Consider the following 25153-nt stretch of genomic DNA (forward strand, 5'->3'; position numbering starts at 1 on the left):
TTGGCACCAACGACATGGGGAAATGCAGCCGTGAGGTCCTGGAAGCAAAATTTAGGTTGCTAGGTAGGATGCTGAAAGCCAGGACCTCCAAGGTGGCTTTCTCTGAAATGCTACAGATTCCACGTGCAGGACCAGCCAGACAGGCACAGCTTTGCAGTCTCAATGCGTGGATGAGACGATGGTGTCGGGTGGAAGGGTTTAGATTTGTTAGGCACTGGGGAACATTTTGGGACAGGCCAGGCCTGTACAAAAGGGACGGGCTCCACTTGAACCAGAATGGAACCAGACTGCTGGCACTTAAAATTAAAAAGGTGGCAGAGCAGCTTTTAAACTGACTGAGGGGGGAACCCCGACAGGAGCTGAGGAAGATCCGGTTCAGAATAAACCTCCCCCCTGGGATAAAGACCAAAGAAATGAGGAAATTTTAAAAGGGGTAGGCCTAGAAGTAGGCATTGTGAGAGCAGGGGCACAGGATATAAATTCAGAAGGGCAAAATTACCACAGGCCAACCCACAAGTGCCAAAGACACTTGAAGAGAGACACTGCTTACAAGTGCCTGTACACTAATGCTAGGAGCCTCCGAACCAAGATGGGAGAACTGGAGTGCTTGGTCTTAGAGAAGAGCATTGATATAGTGAGCATAACGGAGACCTGGTGGAATGGAGAAAACCAGTGGGATACGGTTATCCCTGGATATAAACTATATAGGAAGGACAGGGAAGGACGTATCGGTGGCAGAGTCGCTCTATACGTGAAAGAAGGCATTGAATCCAGCAAGCTCGAAACCCCAAAAGAGGCGGACTCCTCCACAGAATCGTTGTGGGTGGTGATACCATGCCCCAGGAGGGATTTAATACTGGGAACGATCTATCGTCCCCCTGATCAAAATGCTCAGGGAGACCTGGAGATGAGATATGAAATTGAGGAAGCATCCAAACTAGGAAATGTGGTAGTAATGGGTGACTTCAACTACCCAGACATAGACTGGCCGCATATGTGTTCCAGTCATGACAAAGAAGCAAAATTCCTAGATATTCTAAATGACTATTCCCTAGACCAGTTGGTCATGGAACCGACCAGAGGGACGGCAACCCTGGACTTAATCCTCAGTGGGGACCGGGACCTGGTGCGAGATGTAAGTGTTGTCGAACCGATTGGGAGCAGTGACCATAGTGCTATTAAATTAAACATACATGTAAATGGCCAATTGCCAAGAAAATCCAACACGGTCACATTTGACTTCAAAAGAGGAAACTTCACAAAAATGAGGGGATTGGTAAAAAGAAAGCTGGAAAACAAAGTCCAGAGGGTCACATCACTCGAAAATGCTTGGAAGTTGTTTAAAAACACTATATTAGAAGCTCAACTGGAGTGCATACCGCAGATCAGAAAAGGTACCGCCAGGGCCAAGAAGATGCCAGCATGGTTAACGAGCAAAGTCAAGGAAGCTCTTAGAGGCAAAAAGTCTTCCTTCAGAAAATGGAAGTCTTGTCCGAATGAAGAAAATAAAAAAGAACGCAAACTCTAGCAAAAGAAATGCAAGAAGACAATAAGGGATGCTAAAAAAGAATTTGAGGAGCACATTGCTAAGAACATAAAAACCAACAACAAAAAATTCTATAAATACATTCAAAGCAGGAGACCACGTAGGGAGACGATTGGACCCTTGGATGATAAGGGAGTCAAAGGTGTACTAAAGAACGATAAGGAGATTGCAGAGAAGCTAAATGAATTCTTTGCATCTGTCTTCACAGTGGAAGATATAGGGCAGATCCCTGAACCTGAACTAACATTTGCAGGAAGGGATTCTGAGGAACTGAGACAAATAGTGGTAACGAGAGAGGAAGTTCTAGGCTTAATGGACAATATAAAAACTGACAAATCACCGGGCCCAGATGGCATCCACCCGAGAGTTCTCAAAGAACTCAAATGTGAAATTGCTGATCTGCTAACTAAAATATGTAAACTTGTCCCTCAGGTCCTCCTCTATGCCTGAGGACTGAAAAGTGGCAAATGTAACGCCAATATTCAAAAAGGGATCCAGAGGGGATCCCGGAAATTACAGGCCAGTTAGCTTAACTTCTGTCCCTGGAAAACTGGTAGAAAGTAGTATTAAAGCTAGATTAACTAAGCACATAGAAGAACAAGCCTTGCTGAAGCAGAGCCAGCATGGCTTCTGCAAGGGAAAGTCCTGTCTCAGTAACCTATTAGAATTCTCTGAGAGTGTCAACAAGCATATAGATAGAGGTGATCCAGTGGACATAGTGTACTTAGACTTTCAAAAAGCGTTTGACAAGGTACCTCACCAAAGACTTCTGAGGAAGCTTGGCAGTCATGGAATAAGAGGAGAGGTCCTTTTGTGGATAAGGAATTGGTTAAGAAGCACAAAGCAGAGAGTAGAAATAAACGGACAGTTCTCCCAATGGAGGGCTGTAGAAAGTGGAGTCACTCAAGGATCAGTATTGGGACCTGTACTTTTCAACTTGTTCATTAATGACCTAGAATTAGGAGTGAGCAGTGAAGTGGCCAAGTTTGCTGATGACACTAAATTGTTCAGGTTTGTTAAAACAAAAAGGGATTGCGAAGAGCTCCAAAAAGACCTCTCCAAACTGAGTGAATGGGCGGAAAAATGGCAAATGCAATTCAACATAAACAAGTGTAAAATTATGCATATTGGAGCAAAAAATCTGAATTTCACATATACGCTCATGGGGTCTGAACTGGCGGTGACCGACCAGGAGAGAGACCTCAGGGTTGTAGTGGACAGCACAATGAAAATGTCGACCCAGTGTGCGGCAGCTGTGAAAAAGGCAAATTCCATGCTAGGGATAATTAGGAAAGGTATTGAAAATAAAGCAGCCGATATCATCATGCCATTGTATAAATCTATGGTGCAGCCACATTTGGAATACTGTGTACAGTTCTGGTCGCCTCATCTCAAAAAGGATATTATAGAGTTGGAAAAGGTTCAGAAGAGGGCAACCAGAATGATCAAGGGGATGGAGCGACTCCCTTACGAGGAAAGGTTGCAGCATTTGGGGCTTTTTAGTTTAGAGAAAAGGCGGGTCAGAGGAGACATGATAGAAGTGTATAAAATTATGCATGGCATTGAGAAAGTGGATAGAGAAAAGTTCTTCTCCCTCTCTCATAATACTAGAACTCGTGGACATTCAAAGAAGCTGAATGTTGGAAGATTCAGGACAGACAAAAGGAAGTACTTCTTTACTCAGCGCATAGTTAAACTATGGAATTTGCTCCCACAAGATGCAGTAATGGCCACCAGCTTGGATGGCTTTAAAAGAAGATTAGACAAGTTCATGGAGGACAGGGCTATCAATGGCTACTAGCCATGATGGCTGTGCTGTGCCACCCTAGTCAGAGGCAGCATGCTTCTGAAAACCAGTTGCCAGAAGCCTCAGGCGGGGAGAGTGTTCTTGCACTCGGGTCCTGCTTGTGGGCTTCCCCCAGGCACCTGGTTGGCCACTGTGAGAACAGGATGCTGGACTAGATGGGCCACTGGCCTGATCCAGCAGGCTGTTCTTATGGTCTTATGTGTAGCAGGCTATAAACCTGACAGTTAAGCTGCAACCTTTAGATCTCTCTGAGGCAGATGCCATGTAAAAGGGGACAGACGTAGCCCCCCTTCTTTGTATTAGCACACAGAAAATTTACAATTTGGGAACAAGTCTTCAGACAAGTAAAATTGGTTACCACATTTCCTTTACTTATAAAACTTAATCAAACATTACATAAGAAAGAATAAAAGTTAATCAGCATAAAATCAAACCAAAGGCAGATTAAGACATAACAGATCTAAAATCCTGATATATAGGATAGATACTTATTATTATTACTAATACTAATACTAATTAAATTTATATTCCTCCCTTCATCCCAGAAGGAGCCCAGGGCGGGAAACAAAAACACTGAAAGCATTCTAAAATATCTTTAAAATAAAAGACCTTAAAACATATTAAAACAAAAAATCTTTAAAAACTTATTAAAACAAAATATCTTAAAAACATAGATATAACACATTGATGCAACCCATTTGATGCAGAGCTGAGAATTACCCTTTAATTACCTGAATCTTCAAGGCTATCTGGGCAAGCAAGCAAGGTATGAGCCTCTCCTAGGAGAAGACTGGTTTGGTATTAAAATGCAGGAATATTTATACGAAGTTTTCCTTTGAAGATCACAACTTTCTGTTCCTAGCTTAATTGCTGCTTATTGTAATTGTCAGAGAAAAATTAACTATTCCAAAATATAATAAAATGGTACATTCCTCAATATATCTGAATACATGACAGAAATACAATAAATTTCAGCTACAGAATAACATATTAAATCTCTTAGACACGGGAAGATATGCATCTGAACATTCTAAGAAATGGTCAATTCAGGAATGCTTTTCAGCGTTTATACAATTGTCTGATTAAGTGGAACCTCTTAACAATTTAAGACATAGGTAGTTCATGGCCTTATTATCAATGTGATTTAATTGTTCGTAATTGATGGTAATCACTCCAAGATTTTATGTCTTCAAGCTAAACTTAGAATTTATGGTTTTATGGCTAGAGATGTTTTAGTGTGGCACCAAAAGGCTTCTGGTTCATATCAGGTGTCCAGTGGCCCTTTAATTCTGGCTACTTGTGCAGGTGCTCTAGAGGAAAGCTCCCATATAGCACCTGGTCCTTGATTTCAACACAAAGGTTCCCTGTGTTTTGCTGTCGGACCTGTTTTCATTACAAGGGCTTAGTTTGGGAGCATATGAACTTATAATAATGGAGAGTACCTCTGAGCAACTGCAAAGTGCACCCTGGTTTGTGGGATTAGGATGCTGAGGCTTTTAGGCAGTCTTGCACCCTAGACTGCTCTTTGTAGGCATTAATCAGTGCTGAAATAGAGGTCCATGTCTGCAAGAGAGCACGGTTGGAGGTAGTATGCTTCTGATTACCAGTTTCAAGAAAGAAACCGCAGGAGGGAAGAGTGCTCTTGTGCTCAGGTCCTGCTTGTGGGCTTACTGTAGGCATCCGGTTGGCCACTGTGAGAACAGGAAGCTGGACTAGATGGGCCGCTGGCCTGCTCCAGCAGGCTCTTCTTACATTCTTACGAAGATTTTCATCCCTCTAGAGCTGCTCCTATTCAGTGGAGAAAGTGGACAACCCGCTTTCCCCTGCACCTGCTCTTGGGAATTCCATTTACCTTCCATGGCAGGAACAGGAAGAACCACTTGTTTGCCAGTCAGTGTGTGTGAATGGCTCCCACCAATTTAATGTCAACCTGTATTAGTTTCTGCTACCCCTTTGAGGGGGGAAATGCTGGTGTTGATACGCTGAAGAGTCACATTGTCAGTCAGAGTAGCCGTTACAGGGTTAGATGGACCAATGGTGGCTTACCATAAGGGAGCAAAAAAGCAAACAGGGGGGCACCCAATGGTGCTCCAGCCAAACAGGGAGATCTTGACAAAGGGTTGTGTCAACACCTGAAACGCATTGGGTTGAAATAAAAACCCCTCATTTCCCACTCTCTGCTGTTTGCTGTTTTGGCACCTTGAGGGTCGCCCTCTCTTTGGCTGGGGTTTACCATAAGGGACCTTTATATGCTCAAGGGATTTCCCCTTGTTCCTTTTCTCTGACTGGCAATCTGAAATTATCAGAAATGCGCTGTGTGTTTGTGGACTTCACAGAGAAGGTTGCTGCTTACTTTGAAGGTAAGCACTACCTGTTACAGAAGCACTTGGATAGCCATATTGTCTTATCTTCTCTGCATTTGTTTTCTCTCTAGCTGGCTGTACAGAATTCTGCCTTCTGTTTGCCACAGGCCCTTTCAGCCTGTGGATCAGGGCTACTTGACACACAACTGGGATGAAAATGAGCCTGACCCCAATCAGGTAATCAGAGATGTCATGCAAAGGAGCAGGAAAGAATGATAATGTTAAAATCAAAACTCTTGGCTCCTTTCACAGGAAGGCCAATGTTTTGATGGCAGTTAATATACCAGGGACACATGAACTCAAACCTAGTCTTCCCTCCTCAGCACAAACACTTCTTTACAGACAATGCAATAAAATGTGCAGCTGGCATGTATGGATATCCACACCAGGGGACTAAAGAACTAGGGACACACAAGAAGGACTGACATGACAAGAGCAAGGTCAAAGCAGACAGGCCCAGACCTGAGGCAGTAGCCTTGTGGGCAAGAGTGCTATGGAGGGTAATGACAAAGGATGATGCAAAACGAGGACACAAAAATGCACTCAATCAGGACAATTCTAATTCAAGTCCCAAACTGGGGTTTGCACTCTGTCTCCACCATTGTTGTGCCCTCCTAGCAGGTCTTGCCTTTACGGAGCCAAAGAAGACCTCTATTCAGGAAAGGGAGGGGGTAGCAGGCATTGATGGGTTCCCATGGAAACAGGAAAGACCCAGCAGGGCCTCTCCTAAGTAGCAAGTAATGCACGTGATATTATTTTCTGCTGGGAATAATCTTCCCCATAAATCATATCTTTCGCCACTAGAGAGGCCCAATAGGTCGTCATCTGCCATCTGCTAGCTCTCCTCTTTGAAAAGGCTTTATTGGCTTGGAGAAGGTGGGGAGAATGTCAGGAAATGGGTAATGCAGTTAACTATTGTGGTTTCTGTGTATTCAGTATGAACATTCAAAAAGCACGTTTCTGGGGTGAACAATAGGATGCTCACACATCCCTAGTGTTAATTGACACCTTTCAAAGGAATTGGTCTAGCCACAGATGATGTGTACCCTACAAAGCAACATGTATATTATGGGTGTTGTCTTGCTAGAGTTTAACAGTCCTGAACAGAAAAGGTGAGGAGAAGGAACTGGTCAAGTCAGCAGGCAGTGGGGCTAAAATCTTTCCCTGGCCTCCACCCTTTCTGACCAAAGTCCAATGTCCATATTGCTCAGTGGAGGCAAAGTTAAACAGAGAGAGCCATAACTCAGTGGAGGAGTGCAAGCTTTGTCTGCAGGAGGTCCTGGGTTCAGTTTCTGCTTACTGTATACGGGATAGAGCTGGAAAAGGTCATTTCCCCCATGGTGGACACCGGAATAATTGGAAGTTAGTTGTGTGGACCAAAGGTTACATGCCGAAAGTGTAACTCGCTAAATGCTCATGCTGGCAGACCAACTCATGCTATCCACTTTGACTAGCTTTCCCAACCATCCCACCATCATCAGTGTTGCCTGTTTCCATTCTCTTATATGTTTATTCAACTACGTATATGTTTATTACTCATTTCCCACAAGTCCCCTGTTATCAGTTCTGCCCTTCCCCCACAAACGTGGGGTCACAAGTCTTCTGTTGTTGCAACATGACTCCCAATTAGCTGGGAATTCAAGAGCTGTAAGGAGGTTGCTCCCTTTTGAGTTTGCTAATGAGTAGCCTATCCTCATCTTGCTCTCTGTTGATTGTCGTTAACTGCCTCTTCCATCAGTATTACTAATATATTAATCCTTAAGCATCATACTATTATGAGGCAGTAGTTCTCTCCGGATGTTATATTTTGCATAGAAAAAACTCAAAGAAAAAGAGTCAAAGGGTAACTTATTTAAGGTCAGATAAGAAGTTTTTGACTCCCATTTTTCTTATTCTACTAGGCCACCTTCTGTTTTTAAACAAAATTTTGATTTGATTCACATGTTTCTGTCAAATATTCTTTGCATTTTTATTGTTGCCTACTACTATTAAAGTAATTTATTTTAAATTTATTTAAAATTTTAATTTATTTTACAATAATTTATTTTATCATATTCCGTGGCTCAACAACATATATACTCACTTCAAAAGAACAACCTGCCCAGTTCACCAGCCTTAACCTGTTACCTTGCCCTCCCTCTCATAGAATCACAGAGTTGGAAGGGGCCTGCTGTAAGGCCATTGAGTCCAGTCCTCTGCTCAATGCTCTCAAAGGAGCTCAGGGCAGCAAACAACAAAACGATAAAAACAATACAAAATTTTAATTTACATTGAACAAACAAACTAAATATCATCACATCTAATATTTAAAACTTTAAGAAAACAATATTTTCAACCCCCAAATGTATAGATGAATGGGAATGTTATTTAAAATTCTGCCTAAACATCAGTAACGAGGAGAACGGAAGTAGCAGGTCAGTGCCAGGCCAGCTATGCAGCAGCTAGCAGCAACAGTACAACCACAGCTCTTCCCCTGCCAATTGTAAGGCCCGAGACAGTTGATTTTGGGGGAGATGATCTTTTAGGTACTTGGGTCTCAGCTATTTAGGGCTTTACTGGTAGCCAGTGCAACACCTCCATGACCATTGATGCACTACCCCACTGGATGATCTCACTCCCCAACTGGGCAGCTGCATTCTGCAGCAACTGCAGCTTGCAGACCATCTTCAAAGGCAGCCCCACATGGTTGGTACGGCAGATTCCAGTCCAGGAATGGACATAGTTGGTGATAAACCAGCCTAAGCTGGACATAAGTACTCCTAGCTACAGTGGCCATTCTGACATCTGATACCAGATTCTGGCTAAAGTTGCTAAGATGAGACAAGTATCTTCTGTGCACCTTATATTTCCTTATAACATATCATGTCCTGAGGTTACAAAAAGGGAGCAAATGAATCATCCTGACTTTGTACCGGGGCATAAAAAGCATTTACTCTTTTGAAGATGACATAATTTATTGGCAGAATAATTTTGTCTGTTTCATTCTAGCTGCGATGGAAACCTTTTGAGATCCCCAAAACCTCTCAGAGAAAGCTGGACTTTGTAACTGTAAGTTTAAAAACTAGAAGCATTAACAAGTTTCTCACTAGAACTTTGTGATATAACAAGGAATGGTTCTGTATGGTTTGTAGCTGAGGAAACGGAGGTAAGGTGATGATTTGTATGGTATGATTGCTGAGGTAAGGTGATTTGCTTTATCACCAAAAGAGTGTTCAACCTCTTTGCTGTAAAACTTCATATTAAAATATATAAAAATATTGTAATTCTTTGTAATGCCATTGTAAATGAAACACACACACATTCTATCCATCTCTTTGAAAGAATGAGACAAGCAAAGATAAAAAGGAAAATAAGCCAAAGATCTAGATTCTAGAATGTCTTCCAAGGAGGAGACATTGGATGGATACATCAACTTAATTGCCACTTAGGCCCTCTCTGCACTATACATTTAAAGCAATATTATACTACTTTAAACAGTCATGTCTTCCCCCAAAGAATCCTGGAAACTCTAGTTTGTTAAGGGTGCTGAGGGTTGTTAGGAGACCCTCCTATTCTCTTCATAGAGCTACACTTCCCAAAGTTCTCTGAGAAGAGGATTAATTGTTAACCCATTCTGAGAATTGTCAATAGTAGCTTTCAAATCTCTTGAGCTCTTTTAACTGAAAACAGTAACCAAGTGCTTATCTAAGGCTGAGAAGATTTTGTTGATGGGTTAAGACTAGCCAAAGGAATTCCTGTGAAGAAATCTGCAATTTATTCTAATGTTGACTGTTTATTTTCCATAGGGATTGCACACTTTGTGTGGTGCTGGTGAGCCCAAGTCTCGAAATGGTCTGGCAATCCATGTCTTTACCTGTAACACCTCCATGATTAACAGGTCTGTGAGTAATGTGTGTGCAATCTGGGTTTTTCAAGATTTTCATTCACAGCTCTGACTAAAAAAGGTAAAGGTGTCCCCGCACTTATAGTGCGAGTCGTTTCCGACTCTTAGGGTGACATCTTGCGACGTTTTACTAGGCAGACCGTATATATGGGGTGGGATTGCCAGTTCCTTCCCCGGCCTTTTGTTATGTCTCCTTTGATAGTTGTTGATATTTTCAGTTTTCTTGTACCCTACCATGGAATCACTTTTGTCATGAAGGGTGAACTAAACAATTTTTTTTAAATCAGTGAGTACTGGGCAACAGAAGAATGACCTTGAATCCATTTATATTTTAACTTTGTCAAGCAACCTCTCCCCATAATTTCCCTCTTTCTCTCTTTTCCCTACTTCATATACTGTGTTTTGAATGGCACTATGTTGTTTAGGGATGTACATAATGACACAAAAATGGGGACAAACAAGTCTTCAGCTTGTCCCAACCTGTGTCCCTAAAACCATTTACCTTGGTAAGGTATTGCCACTACTAAAGGTGTTCGGGTCTTCATAGATGCCTTAAATTCTCTTGTTAAAAGATAAAGCCCAAATTGTCTTGTTTCACTGCTGGGTAACTGAACCACAGCAGTTAGTGTAAATAGATGGAGGGGGGGGGAAACAAGACACAGCACTGTAATTAAAAATAAATTTTGTTTCATCTAGGTATCAGGAAAAAAGTGAAAGTCCTACTTTATAATAGGGAAAGCTCCATTATGAGCAAAGGGCATATTTTCCTCAGGAGGGGAGAGTGTTCTTGCACTCAGGTCCTGCTTGTGGGCTTCCCCCAGGCACCTGGTTGGCCACTGTGAGAACAGGATGCTGGACTAGATGGGCCACTGGCCTGATCCAGCAGGCTCTTCTTATGTTCTTATGTTCCTCTGGCATCAAGGACCAATAAATAACAAGACCACTGACAAGTCCTTAAAGAGCTCTAAAAGGGCTTGTCATAAACCATTCAGGATAAGGGGAAAGCATTTATAGGGTCATGTCTACTGACGAGGGCCTCTGTCTGCCCAATAGTATGATTAATATTTCAGTAGGGGCAGGAAATTCCAAAATGGTAAGACAAATGGCCAGGATCCCCCTTGACAATGCCTGATTAAAGGGACAAGTGTCATCGTCCCCCATGCTGTCTGTGGCACGTAAGCGCACACAATGAAACTAACCATAAGTTTGTATCAACTGCTAAAGAAGGGTTTTTTGTGGAATTCTAGAAGAGATGAAATTACTCAGTTTAAGAGGACCAAACTTCAGAAATCTGGTCAAACGTTTGTCACACAATAGTATTGTTTCCAGTTGCATGTAGATAATTATATTTAAGAAGTTAATATCTTAAACCACTAGGAAAAATGTACATATAATGTTGTAACCAATAAATACTCAGCTAATTTGCCAGATGGTGAGGGAGAAGCAGAGAGCTCTGGTCCCCCCCCTAATGCCCCAGATCTTTCACTCCCTCTCTTCTCCCATCTCTCTTGGGACTGGTTGTCCAGTCCCAAGCTGCTCTCCTTACAGGCAGCTTCAATGGCCAATCAGACCTCCAGCTAGCCACAAAATCTGTTGCCTTGAGCCACCTTATCTCCAGATGTGCTTCACTCAGAGCAATAGTCTTATCTTTAGTACAGGGGAAATCAGGGGGAGACTGTGCCCAACACACCATTGCAAGGACCAAGGACTCCAGGTACACAGCATATTTCCCCCTGCAGCATTGCTCCATGTCTAGTATAGCTAGGGTATGTATTCCCACCAGATCTCTCTGCAGGTTTCTAATTTTTGCTCCCCACCCTATGTATGCTCAGGGCAGGGCACCCTTTCAGATCCAGTGTGGCCAAAGAGAGAATGAAAGAGATGTTGCCTCAGCAGCAGCTCACTCTGTAGCAAAGAAGGAGAAACTCGATAAGGCATTATCAAGCTGTTCGGAGGCAGGCAGGTGTGCAGGATGAACTAGCACTTTGGCTTTCCAGATGTTGCTGAGCTATAGCTTCCATCATCTCTCACAATTGGTCATGCTTGTTGGGGCTGATGGGAGTTGTAGTTCAGCAACATCTGAAGGGCCAAAGGTTCCCCATACTTGATCTAAGGTATAGTCAGACTCAGGGGTTCTCCTATTTCTGACCTATTCTAACCCCTGCTATCTACGCTATGTATGACACCAAAGTGTCATATCTTCAAGTATGGAGGTAGCCAATGAGGTTCCCTCCAGATGCTGGTGGTCTACAACTTCCATCATCTCTGACCATTGGCCATGCTGGCTGGTGGGGGGTGCTATATTGGCTACCCCGATCTAGTAAGTGATTTAACAGGAAAAAAATCAAAACCCTTTTTCAAAGTTAGACACTGGGGATAAACGTGTACCCAGTTGTACTGCTTCAGAGTGGGGCCTCACATGATTGTATATTTACATGCTGAGTGAATATTTCTCTCACGCTCTCTGCCCATAGAAAACTAGCATGTCAGTTACAGTATTATGGTTCTAACCTAGCTCTTTCCCTGATACACTAGCTTCCTGTAGATGGGATTCTGCTGTTTTTATTTTATTTTGTTTTTACTGAAGAAGCCTTATTTCTTTGATGTTTTGTGAGAACCACGAAGGACAGGAGGTGAGCTTGACAAAAGTCCTCCAGGGTCAACACTCTGTGGCAACCTTATGCTACTGACAAATCCAACCCAGCAGGCACCGGAGAGACTGAATGTAGACTTAGATAAGGACATTCAAGACATGTCAGATATTGTTATAAACAAACCTCCATGAGATTCTTTTTGCCCTGACCTGTGTTCTTGTTACCAGAATTTATAGGGGAAGTCAATTATGCTGATTATACAAAGGAAATAAGTCCATTACAGCATCTGTTTCCAAACACAATATTTGGAATGAAGCCTCACTGGTTGGAATAGCACTTGCTTTTGTGAAGGTGTGTTCAATATGTCCCTCTGATTCTAAAGTTATTACACTGAAATGCATCACCCTGAGCCCAGGAGCACTAATTTCCACACTTGTGCACATACTATTGTGGAATGTTCTTAGCAGACTTACTTGACGATAAGTTTCACTGAAATCAATTGGACTTCCTTAAAGAGCTGAGAATCAAGGTTCAACTGTATATACCCCAAAATGTGAAAGTTCAGCAATCATCTGTTCTTTTTTCTCTATAGATGCTTTTATAATTCTGATGGAGACTTTCTGATTGGTGAGTTATTATTATTATTATTTATTAGTAACTTTCCTTGCAAATGCAACCCAAAGTGACTTGCAGTTGGTTTAGTGTTTTATTGTTGTTGGAACAAATTAATGAATTAATTAAACAACAGCAACAATACATCAAAGCAGATAAAAGGCAAGTCTTACAAAACCTTCACACGCTGACCTTTATCATCCTGTTAAAAAAAATTTTTGATTGCTAAGTGTTGGCACAGGAATAATTGCAAGGGTTTTGGAGTAAAGAGTAACTCCAGTTGTTGTCCTAGGGCAGGATCATATACATATCAACTGTCCTGCAGAGTCATCCATTGCATTAGCCTTCTTGTACATTATACATGTATTATGTGTTAATCAATTTACGCTGGAAGATTATTCTATTATTACAGAATAATAATAAAATTGATAATCTACAGCATTCAGATTACAGGATAGCACAAGTAGGCTGGGAGCTCAGGTAATTCCCCTCCCCTTTAGTATCATTCATGCTAGAGCCATCTTTGTCAACTAAAAGGGTTTACTCTCAAGTAAGGAAGGTAGGATTACAGTTTAAGGTGGCAATACTAACCCTACTTACCTGGGACTGGAAGTAAGCCCAATTGAATTCAGTAGGACTTATATCTGAGCAGACATGGTTAGGACCACGCTGCTAGTTTTCTAAGGCAGACAAAAACTCTTTCTTGTCTATACTGCACTTGGCAATCTAAATCCATTCAAGTCTCCATTCTCTGGCAAATCTTCTTTCCCTGAACCCCCACTCCTTTTATTTTATGCAGATATGCCATGCCAATAACCAGGGTTGACGCTAAAGGGTGGCCAGGTCGGGCCCTGGCCAATGGTCCCTAAGGCCCAGAGGGGCCCCTGAAGGGCCCCTCCTTAAGACTGTGGGGGTGTCGCTCCCTTTCTGCAATCCCGACCCTGCCTCAGATTGCAGAGACAAAGCTCCCAGCCCCCCCCAGACTGTGTGGGCCCGTGGTGCCCGCCCGCTCCACCTACCTCTTCTCCCTTTCTGTGAATGTCCTGTCCGCTGTGCACACAACCAAGATGGCAGCAGAGGCTTCTCTAAGGGGCTGATGCCTGTACAGCCATCTTGATTGATGGCAGGAATGTGCATGCATGCAGCATAGCATGCATGCGTGCCATCAACAAAGATGGTGGCGTTGGTATCAGCCCCTTAGAGAAGCCTCCGTCGCCATCTTGGTTGATGGTAGCAACCTGCGCACCCAGTGCACAGGGCATTTACAAAAAGAGAGAAGAGGTAGGTGGAGCAGTCCCGCACTGTAGGGGGGGTCTGGGAGCAGGAGGCTTGGGGCAGGCTGGCGCCGGTCCTGCCAATAGCTAGAAAGCCAGCTTGAGCCTAGTAATTGGTACAGTTAGTTCTCAAGTTCAGTTGAAGCTGATTTTGGGGGGAAATCAATTTAAAGATAGCATTTCACAAGAAACTACAAGATATCTTTGGATTGTGGCTAATGTCATGTGTACAAGGATTAAAAAACCAGCAGTGGGAGTGTACTGGAGCCAGAGGAAAAGGTAATGTGTACACAGCCTCAGTCCAGCATACCTCACATCTCATCTTCAGTTGCAGCAATGTGTAATGCTTGCAAAATACTCCCTGACTCCAGACTCTAAATCTGTGAATCTATTTGTTTATCTTGCATCTTAAGATAAGGATCCACATGGAGATGTGACTGTTTTAAGCAATGTATTTTGCTCCTGACATAATTTGTTTCAGAGTTCATTTTGAATACAGTGAAATGTTTGTTTATGCAGATTTCGATCAGATGCTTCTCAAGGCAGCTTATAAGCAGCCAGTAATGATAGGGTGAAAACCCCACAACCCAGCAGCCTGGGGGCAACTGGCAGCTGGGGCCAAATGTTCTTTCTGGCAGAGAATGAAAAAGCAAGCTCCCTACAGCTGTTCCTTTTCTGCAAAATGGATGGAGCCAGGCTGGTCTTCACTTGCCAGGATATTCATCCTGGGAGGCAGGAGGTGCTCCTTACTGGCTCTTTATTGTTCCTCTGGTTCTTGACATATTCCAGTGTGTGCCTCCCTTCACTTCTATAAACATGAGGAAAATGTCATTATTTCCATCAAGTACTGTGTCAGTTTGAATCACCAATGTTGCATTTATAGTTCAACAATAACATCCATTGCTCTAAGGCAGGGATGGGGAACCTGTGGCTATTGTTTGACTTCATCTCCCTTCATCTCTGACTATTGGCCATGCTGGCTGGGGCTGACTGGAGTTCAACAACGTCTGAAGGGCCACAGGTTCCCCACCCCTGTTCTAATGGTTTGTTATCCTTTGCTTTTTGACCACCATTATTCCTGGCATTCTAGTTCTGCCTCCATCTGGATCTCCTTATCCTCACATAACTTCATCTTCAATGGAGTTTGACAGTGTTGTTGCTTATAGGAGCTAAATACAGAAGTACCTAATGGGAGGTTGGGATGAAACTCCATGTTGATTTAACAAGGCAACCTTCTTGTAGATTTCAATGTGTTCACCTAAATTGAGTTTCTTTTTATTTGACTAAACAAAAAAAGTATATAAATGAGTAAGAACAAGGATATTACAGGGTATTACAAAAAACATAAATAATCTGGCAGTGTAAGAGTATGTGAAATCTTCTAAAACTTGTTGCCTGAAGCAGGAAACTGCTTTAGTCTCACAGCAAATAAGTTTGTGCTTCTTTTCTCCAGTGCCGCAGCAAGGGACATTGCTCATCACTACAGAGTTTGGCAAGCTGCTGGTGGAGCCCAATGAGATCTGTGTTATTCAGGTAAACACTGGGCAGTACACCACTACCCATTTCCCTTTCCTTGTCTGTTGTACCTGGTCTTCTAGGCCTGAATGTCAGTGGCATCATGGCTCTATCTTGCAGGACTCCTATAGGACCCTATTACAGAATCACCGGCTACTTGAGGGTCTCTTCTTGCTTTGCTTTTCCTACATAGTCACAGAGAATGTGTGATATAGATTTAAAAGGTAGTAAGTAAGAATTGCCATTCTCTATTCATGCAATACAGTGGGTGGGTACTTTTCATTTTTGGAAATGATAGCCAAACATTCCATGTGATTACTGGCCCTGGAGAGGGATGTGGACCAGATGAGCACTGCAGTGTGCATCCATAACTCAATTAGCTTTCACATCAAGGTTGCATAGATCTCCATTGGTAAGTTGTGGAATGTTATGATGAAAGAAGGAATATTTGTCATTTCTAGTGATGAAATTTCACTGTAGAGGCTGTGCATAGGTATATGTAACTTGTTTAAATTATCTGAATGTTTTTGAACTTCCTCAGACCATTTATTTATGTGAGAATGCTACCATTTACTGAAAGATCTGCCAACTATAAGTTAGCATCTTGTTTCTTTACCAGAACTGCATCTTTAAGCATAAAATGCCTCATGTTCAGAACGATGAAAAGCTTCCTTGTTATCGTACTTACTTGAAACATGTGTATACACAACTGGGCTACTTCCATGTTCAGGAAGTAAGCACTTCAGAATTAGTCTGGTGCAGAGCTTGGAAAAGTTACTTTTTTGAACTACAACTCCCATCAGCCCAATCCAATGGCCAAGCTGGCTGGGGCTGATGGGAGCTGTAGTTCAAAAAAGTAACTTTTCCAAGCTCTGGCTGGTGCTAGGAGAACTTCTCACCTCTGTAGTTACTGGCTCTCTTCCTGCTAGAGATGTGTTTCCTATCAGTCCAGAAGAACTGGATCAGAAACTAGTACATTTGCCAAATTAACAGGAGTAATTGAGGAACTTTGATCTAGATCAGGGATGGCTACAACTGGACCAACTCCCATCATCACTGACCATTGACCATGCTGGCTGGGGCTGATGGAATCTATCAACATTGGCAAAACCATAGATTAGCTATCCCTGGTGTAGACAATGGAGGGTAACTTATGATTTCCAGGAAGAATAAACAGATCATGGACTTCAGGACTTAAGTATCAAAAGGGATATTAGGAAAAGGACAAAAGAAACATCACTGATGAACCTTTGTTGATTCTCCTTGATCTCTCAGGGGCTTTTGATACCATCGACCATGGTATCCTTCTGGGGAGACTCGCTGATTTGGGAGTTGGAGGTACTGTATGGCAGTGGTTCTGCTCCTATTTAGCGGGTCGTCTCCAGAAGGTAGTGCTGGGGGAGTCTTGCTCGGCACCCTGGGTCCTCCAATACGGAGTTCCACAGGGGTCAGTACTATCCCCCATGCTTTTTAACATCTACATGAAGCCGCTGGGTGCGGTCATCAGGAGTTTTGGAGTGCGTTGCCACCAGTATGCTGATGACACGCAGCTCTACTTCTCCTGTTCATCCTTCTCAGGTGAGGCTGTCATGGTGCTGAACCAATGCCTGGCTGCGGTAATGGACTGGATGAGAGCGAATAAATTGAAGCTCAATCCAGATAAGACTGAGATGCTGTTGTGGGTGGTTCCCCTGACCAGATGGGAGAGGCTCAACCTGCTCTGGACGGGGTTGCACTCCCCCTGAAGGAGCAGGTCCGTAGTTTGGGAGTTCTTTTAGAACCATCCCTGTCACTAGAGGCACAAGTAGCCTCGGTGGCACGGAATGCTTTCTATCAACTTCGGTTGGTGGCCCAACTATGCCCCTATCTGGATAGGGAAAACCTTGCTTCAGTTGTCCATGCACTGGTAACCTCAAAATTGGACTACTGCAATGCACTCTACGTGGGGCTGCCTTTGAAGACAGTTCGGAAGCTGCAGCTCGTGCAAAACGCAGCGGCCAGATTGCTAACAGGGACTCGGAGATGTGAATATATAACTCCGATTCTGGCTCGCTTGCACTGGCTGCCTATATGCTTCCGGGCTCAATTCGAAGTGCTGGTTTTGACTTATAAAGCCTTACATGGCTTGGGACCACAATACCTGGTGGAACGCCTCTCCCGATATGAACCTACCCGTACTCTGTGTTCAACATCGAAGGGCCTCCTTCGGGGGCCCACCCAGAGAGAAGCCCGGAAGGTGACAACAAGAAAACAGGCTTTCTCTGTGGTGGCCCCCAAACTATGGAACTCTCTCCCTGATGAGGTACGCCTGGCGCCAACATTGCTGTCCTTCCGGCGCCAGGTAAAAACCTTTTTGTTCTCTCAGGCTTTTTAACAACATTTTAACAACATTTTTAACATCTATTGTAACACCTACATTTGCACTTACGCTCTTAATATTTTAGTAATTTTAATTACTTAACATCTTAACATCTTAATACTTTTAACTGATTTAATACGTTTTTAATATTTTTTAGGCTTGTGTTGTAGTTGTTTATATGTTTAATTATGTTCTACTACTTTTGGTATATTGTTTTTAAGTTGTTGATATATGTTTTTACTTGTATATTGGATGTTTTTATGTTGTGCACCGCCCAGAGAGCTACGGCAATTGGGCGGTATAGAAATATAATTAATAAAATAAATAAATAAATAAATTGTGCAAATATATGTAGGAAGGCTAGTCCTAGTCTGTTGAGACAAGAGAAGAAGGGGGAGGAAGAATCCTCATCAGTGGATTAATCCAAAAGCAGAGAGATCAGTGATCCCAGGCCACAGTAGGATATCTACCAGGCAGGAGTTCAAAGACTCAGGAGATCAGTGAAGCTTCCACTGGACAGGAAAGTAGGATGATAGAGCATAAAGGACAGGCACCCAGCTGGGAATAATAATAATTTCGTTTATGAATTGCTTCCTATGAAGCATCTCAAAACGATTTCCAAGAGTCAGTCAGAGTGCCTGGCAGTAGGACTGTTCTCAAAAGCACACCACACAGGAGTCCAAAAACAAACCAGACTTTAAGAAAGAAAAAAGACCAGGGTGTCTGCTGCAAAATGGGTTCTGCAGCAAATCAGAGAGCCATAGATGCCAAGACCACCCTCCAAAAAGGGGGCTTTGACAAGAGGTGGAGAACAGGATCTGGAATGGATCCTAAGCTTCCCCACTCCTGTGGGCGATTTGTATGAAACAGAGTATCTTGACCCATTTCAGTCTGGGTTCAGGGCTGGTTATGTGAATGAATCAGTCATGGTTGCTCTGATGGATGATCTATATTGGGAGAAGGACAGGGGGATTGCAATCCTGTTATTCTTCTTTGATCTCTCAGTGGCTTTGATACCACTGAGCATGGTATCCTCCTGATATGGGTATTGGAGGCACTGCTTTGCAGTGGTTCTGATCTGCAGGGTTGGTTTCAGAGAAAAACATGGGGTGATTGTCTTTTCGCCTCCTGGCAGTTGTGCTTTGGCGTGCTGCAGGGTACCATCTTATCCCCAAAGCTGTTTAACATCTATATGAAGCCTTTGAGGGAGGTCATTAGGAAATTTGGGGTAAGGTGTTATCAGTACACTGATGACACCCAGCTCTATTTCTCTATAACATCTGAATCATGAGAGGCCATTCAAACCCTGGACCGGTGCCTGGACTTGGTGGTGGGCTAGATGAAGGCCAACAAATTAACTCCTGGGAAGATTGAGGTACTGTGTAGTTCCCAAGTCTGGATAACTCGTCAACTGCCTGCTTTGGATGGGGCAATATTCTAAGTGAAAGAGAAGGTTTGTAGGCTGGGGGTGCTCATGGATCCATCTTTGTCACTAGAGGCCCAGGTGACCTCAGTGGCTAAGGAGTGTCTTTTTCCAGCTTTGACTGGTAAAATAGCTATGACCGTGTCTGGACCGGGGCAGCCTGACTACTGTCATCCATGTGCGGGTAACCTCCACACTGGATTACTGCAATGTTGTATGTGACAATGCCTTTGAGGTTTGTCTGGAAGCTGCATTTGGTGCAAAACGTGGCAGCTGGACTGTCCACGGGGACAGGATATTGTTAACATGTTACCCTGCCGTTGAAAAAATTGTTCTGGCTGCCAATTACCTACTGAGCTAAGTTCAAGTTATACACCAGGTTTTGGTTCAGTGTGTAAAGCCATATACAGCTTGGAACCATGATATCTGAAAAATTGTCTTACCCCTTATATACCCAGCTGATCACTGCACTCTGCTGGTGAAGGCCTCCTATAGATACCATCTTATCAGGAGGTCTGTTCCACATAACATTAGAAGCAGACCTTTGGTGTTGTGGCACTTATCCTTGCATTCCCCTTCCCTTAGATAGATAATTCTCTTTTGTATTTTTGGTGCCTACTGAAGACCTTCCCCTTCAGAAGAACAGAGTACCTAGCTTTCATCAAACTTTGACAGTTGCCACAACCCATCCAATGGGGTGAGAGACCGTAGACCTTTAAACTTTGAAGTAGAACTTTTAAGATAACTTCCCCGGTCTGCATCTGTATTAGAATTGTTTTGAAGTTATTTTATCACTTGTTGTTTACCACCCTAGGCTCATTTGGGAGGAGGAGCAGAATATAAATATAAGAAATAAAGTTGACAGGTGGGCGGGACTGTCTACATGTCAATCACCTGGTATCACCATGAATCTAAGCGTGCTCCTGATTCTTTTCTTTCCTTCCTATGCAGCCCAGCTTGAACTCAAGCCAGACTGCAAAGGAAAATTCCTTTAGAACCAGCCCTGTCCACTTCTGCTTGCCCAGCCTTCCTGATAGATTCTGGCTGTCACCAGGTGAAAGAACATATTTTTCTCCCAGTCTGCCTTCCACCAAACAGATCCAAACTTCCCTTGTGTCTCCTTGAGAACACCTTCAGGTAGCATAGAACTTGCCACTTAGATGTGGGATATTACATTAATGAGACCGCAAGGTGAAACAAGAGTAAAAGTTTACTAAAAGGATAAAAAAAAGGTTCTTAGGGAAAAGTTTTAACATAGGAATATTTAAAAGCATTCAAGCATATCTCCAGTTGGAGCAAAAGTATAGTCAATAAATGCAGGATTAAACACCATCCACTTTCCCTGGCTACACAGTCCCAACAACTTACAACAGTCTTCTTACTACAACACTCTTGATTCCTTTCAGGATGGTGTGTGTTCCTTTGTCCATGAACACACCTTGATCTCCTTTCCAAAGCAAGTCTCTGGGCAGGTATAGCCTGGGGATATGTGACTCCGGTGCATCCCAAAACCTAAGGAAGTAAGAGGGTCTTAGTTCGCAACTACAGACATGCAGTCAATCCCATCTTCAGTGATTCTATCACCTTCCAGTTTGATCCCCAGACAGGTCAGGTTTAACAAGTTAACCCTATAATCCCCAAACAAGTATACGACGACGACGACGACTGTTATTATTATTACTTTATTTATATCCTGCCCTTCCTCCCAGCAGGAGCCCAGGGTGGCATGCAAGATTTATGTTTATTGATAATAGTCCATTTTCTTCACAGGCCCACAGGCTGAAGATTCTCCAGCATTACTGTAGCTGAACCAGTACTAGGTGGAAATGTCTGAACAATGCAACAGTTAATAAGTGCCAGGGTGTTAACCTCATTGCACTAGAGTGCAGGATAGTGGCTTAACATATCCCAAGAGCTCCGTTACCTGGGACATTCATTGCAATGGAGGGAGGAGGCTCATCTTGACTATCAAACCCTATCACCATTAGCTGCTAATCTTTGACAGCTTGGCAGCTACAAACAAACAAGATGGAGGTATGAATGGAAGCAGTCTCAATGTGCCACATTGTGCCACACACAGGATAAACTGTTGTGGCCTATGAAAAAATGAACAAAGCAAGCTTTATTCACTTGTGTTCAGTTATGAGTTTGAGGAAAGGGTATATAGCATAGCCAAATATGGGTGATAGGTTCAATCAAATTTGCTTCTTTTTGTTGCAGGATGATGCTAAGGATGTCCTGTGCTGCATTTCTAGAGCAGGATGAAGCCCAGGATACTTTTAATTTAGTTTCAAAATGTTGTTATGTCATTCTCCATGTCCTTTATTTCAGCTCTGACATCAGTACATTCTCTTTAAATGTTGCTCTGTTGCCTTACTCTGCCTTAAATTATGATGCACTGCTTGCACAGTACTGTATAGAAAATTGCAAGCAGGCCCGGTGCTAGCGGACAGCCAAGTGGGGCACTGGCCGAGAGTCCAGGAGCTCACAGGGCCCCTCACCCTCACGGGGCTTGCTTTCTGCCCCCAGGCTGCCTAGGCAATGAGTCCAATCTCCAGGTGACAGCTCAGGCCCCGATTGGCAGCGCACACAGATGACAGGGAAGGAGGAGGAGAAGGTGCCACTATTGTTGTCTGGTGCACAAGTGAGCAGGAGTGAGTGATGGGAGGCTAAGGGGGTGGGGCCAGAATGGTTTGGAGAAGGGTGGAGCGGCTGCAGCATCAGGAGCTGGAGAAGAATGCAGGACTTGGAACTTGCAGTGAAGGTACCAGCAGCAGCAGGTGCCATCAACACTGCTGCTGCAAAAAAGACAGAAAGGGCCTCCTTCAAGGGAGCACAGTGTCGGGAGCCAGCCAGCTCTTCTGTCTGGCTGAGGTCTGTGTGTGAAGGAAAGAGAGAGACAGAGAGAGAAATGGAGGTGGGAGAATGTGCTGCAAAAGCAGCAGCCCTAGCATGTCTCCTTTTCCTACCCCTCAGTCTTTCTGTCCTGTTTGCAGCCCTCCTTCCCAGGGCCGGCGCCAAAGAGTGGCCAGGTTGGGCCCTGGCCAAGGGCCCCACAGCCTATAGGGCCCCCTGAAGGGCTCCTCGTTAGGGTGGGGGAGTAGCACTCCCCTTCCACGATCCACGGCAGGGTCCCTGCCATGGATCACAAGGAGGGAACTGCCCGCCCGCCTGCTTGCTCACCCTCCCACCCCACCCCTGCCTGCCTGCCTGCCTGGCCACTCACTCGCTCGCCCTCCTGCCCACCCTGCCCACCTGCTCACTCATCCACCCTCCCGCCTGCCCTCCAGCCTGCTCGCTTGCTTACTCACTCACCCTCCCCCCCCCGCTCGGCCTCCCGCCCCCACTCCCACCCTCCCACCATTTCCTCCTCTCCAGCTTTGCATGCTACAGCCTTACTCTCACTTCACTCTCTAACCAATCCTAAACACCTTTATCTGAGTTTCGGCCCCACTGATTTTATGGGGCTTCCTTCTTAGTAAACATACTGAAGTTTGCAGTGTAAAGTGTTGGATGTCATGTTCTATCTCATTTCCCATCACACATAGAATCATAGAATAGTAGAGTAAAATGTTTGACATCCACTAGATTTCCCATTTCCATAAGACACTGATGCTGTGGATTCTTGAGGACAACTTTATCGATCACATCCAGTCACATTCCTGAGCTAAGCCCTCCTGCCCCTTTTTCCTCTCCTCCCAGCTCCTCCCCTCAGTTACTGGGCCCTGCTCAAGGCAAACGGGGGCAAATGAGGGCATTTCCCCCCATGATAATTCTGCCCCCCCCAAATGAAATTTTCCTTCAGTCCCCAAATTTCTAGCACTGCAGTAACGTAAAACTTCACTTGAGCTTTTAGAAATACAGTTTAGGCATCCAAAGATTGCTGCAGGGCAAAGTTACCAAGGGAATGCAAACACAGTATTGTATTCTGTTAATAATAAGTTTGAGTTGAAGACATTTGTCTTGAGCAGGGCCCAGTAGCTGAGGGGAGGAGCTGGGAGGAGAGGAAAAAGGGGTAGGAGGGCTTAGCCCAGGAATGTGACTGGATGTGATCAATAAAGTTGTCCTCAAGAATCCATAGCATCTGTGTCTTATGGGTAAAAGGGGGTAGATACCAAACACAGCAAATGTAAGAGTTGAAAGTGTGAATGAAGTGAACACAAATCTTGATGAATGGGGAGGGTGTTGGCAAACCTAAGAGTTTGCAATTGGAGGAAGGCAAGGCGGGAAGGACAGTATTGTGATGCATTGCAGAGCATCTCTCCCATGGTTGCCAATTTAATGAAATGTAGTGTTTCTAGGTGCATGTCTGGTGGCGAATTTTGCTGTCTATAGTGGCTAGTAGGAAATCTAGTGGATGTCAAACATTTTATGGACAGAATCTGGCGGTTTTTACAAATACTTCAATTTCATCTCCCACCTCGCTGTTATGTATTTAATGAAATTGTCTAGCCAAAATCTAGCCTTTTTTAAAAAAACTACTTTCTGATATTTTCTTGTATTTTTCGTTGTTTGCATTTCTGTTCCTATGTACAATCTTTAAAATGCTACTTGACTATTGTTTCATTTCTGCTGTAAGCCATGGCTAGTTGTCTACCCCTTTGATTGAAAGGATACCAGAGTAATTTATCCAACACAACACAATGACCCAGTGACAGAGAGGAGGATTTTTAAGCCAAGTCTCCAGATCCTGTGGTGTGCTTGCTTTTTAAAGGTATAAAGACAAGGAGGCTCTTGCCAGTTGGCTGACTGAGAAGGAAAATGTGCAGGCAATATTCTACCCAATCAAAATGTGATTCTGCCTAAACACAACCAAATGAGACATGGTGATTTGGAACCATAAGCCTCAGAAATAAATGGCTGAGCATGCATAGTGTGAACCTCTGGTTGTATTTAATAAGGTTCCACAACACCTGTCCTTTGTATAAACAGTACATCTTACAATCATCACAAGAAGAGCTTGCTGGATCAGGCAAAGGCCCATCTAGTCCACCATCCTGTTCTCAGAGTAGCCAGCCAAACACACACACACACACACACACAAAGACAACACACCAATGGTTGCTAGTACTTTTAAATTCTATTATCCACCTTGTTAAGCAATTCCTCATAACGGTGTTTCACAATAATGCAAAAATGTTATCTAACAGTGGCTAGTGGGTTAAGATCCGATTTTGGCAGATTTGGGGTGTGGGTCTGGTGGGGGAAAAAATTCTTGTTGGCAACACTGATACCCCCTTGCCTGTAGGGCTCAGGCAGCTTCTGTAGGTGGTGGGTGCTATTAGTGCATCTGGTATGTGCTCCTAGGCTTTTGGGCCTAGACAGTGCAACAGCCTGAGTCCAGGGCACGACCTGAGAAGAAGCAGAGGTGAGTGAGCCGGCTCTCCAAGGCCCAGGAAGTCTAATGAGACCTTACTAACTTAGCCCAGGCAATGGGGAGCTGAAATCTTGTGTGTGCATGCATGACTGGGGGGCATTTTATTCCTAGTTTATTAAAAAAAAAGTTGAAATATATATATATTTTCAAGCTGGTTCCATTTCAAAATGGTTTTGAAGAGTATAATGTGGCTAGAGCCTTAGTTGCAACAGCTTTAGACCTTTACCTGACTGTGCAAATGATCATTATAAATAAAATAATAATAAACTTTTTCTCATGCGAACTTATGTACTACCAAAAAAAGAGTGTGTAAGAGTTGCTGGTAGAGCCATCAGAAGCAGTATTAGCTGGCTGGCCCAAGGCCTTTCTGTAGAACAGAGATTGTATGCTTGTACAGTTA

General features: G+C 43.6%; 1 protein-coding gene across 1 annotated transcript in view; it reads left to right on the forward strand.

Annotated features, from left to right (window-relative positions):
* The window catches only part of HGD (homogentisate 1,2-dioxygenase), a 53036-nt gene that overhangs the window by 13852 nt on the left and 14031 nt on the right, over positions 1–25153 (forward strand). Inside the window, exons 4-8 of the mRNA XM_061638500.1 lie at positions 5788–5893; positions 8705–8764; positions 9502–9593; positions 12786–12820; positions 15533–15612. Coding sequence (XP_061494484.1) covers positions 5788–5893; positions 8705–8764; positions 9502–9593; positions 12786–12820; positions 15533–15612 — 373 coding nt within the window. The remainder of the gene's footprint in view (positions 1–5787; positions 5894–8704; positions 8765–9501; positions 9594–12785; positions 12821–15532; positions 15613–25153) is intronic.

This window comes from Rhineura floridana, chromosome 1 (assembly GCF_030035675.1).
Source record: "Rhineura floridana isolate rRhiFlo1 chromosome 1, rRhiFlo1.hap2, whole genome shotgun sequence".
NCBI classification, from domain to species: Eukaryota; Metazoa; Chordata; class Lepidosauria; order Squamata; family Rhineuridae; genus Rhineura; species Rhineura floridana.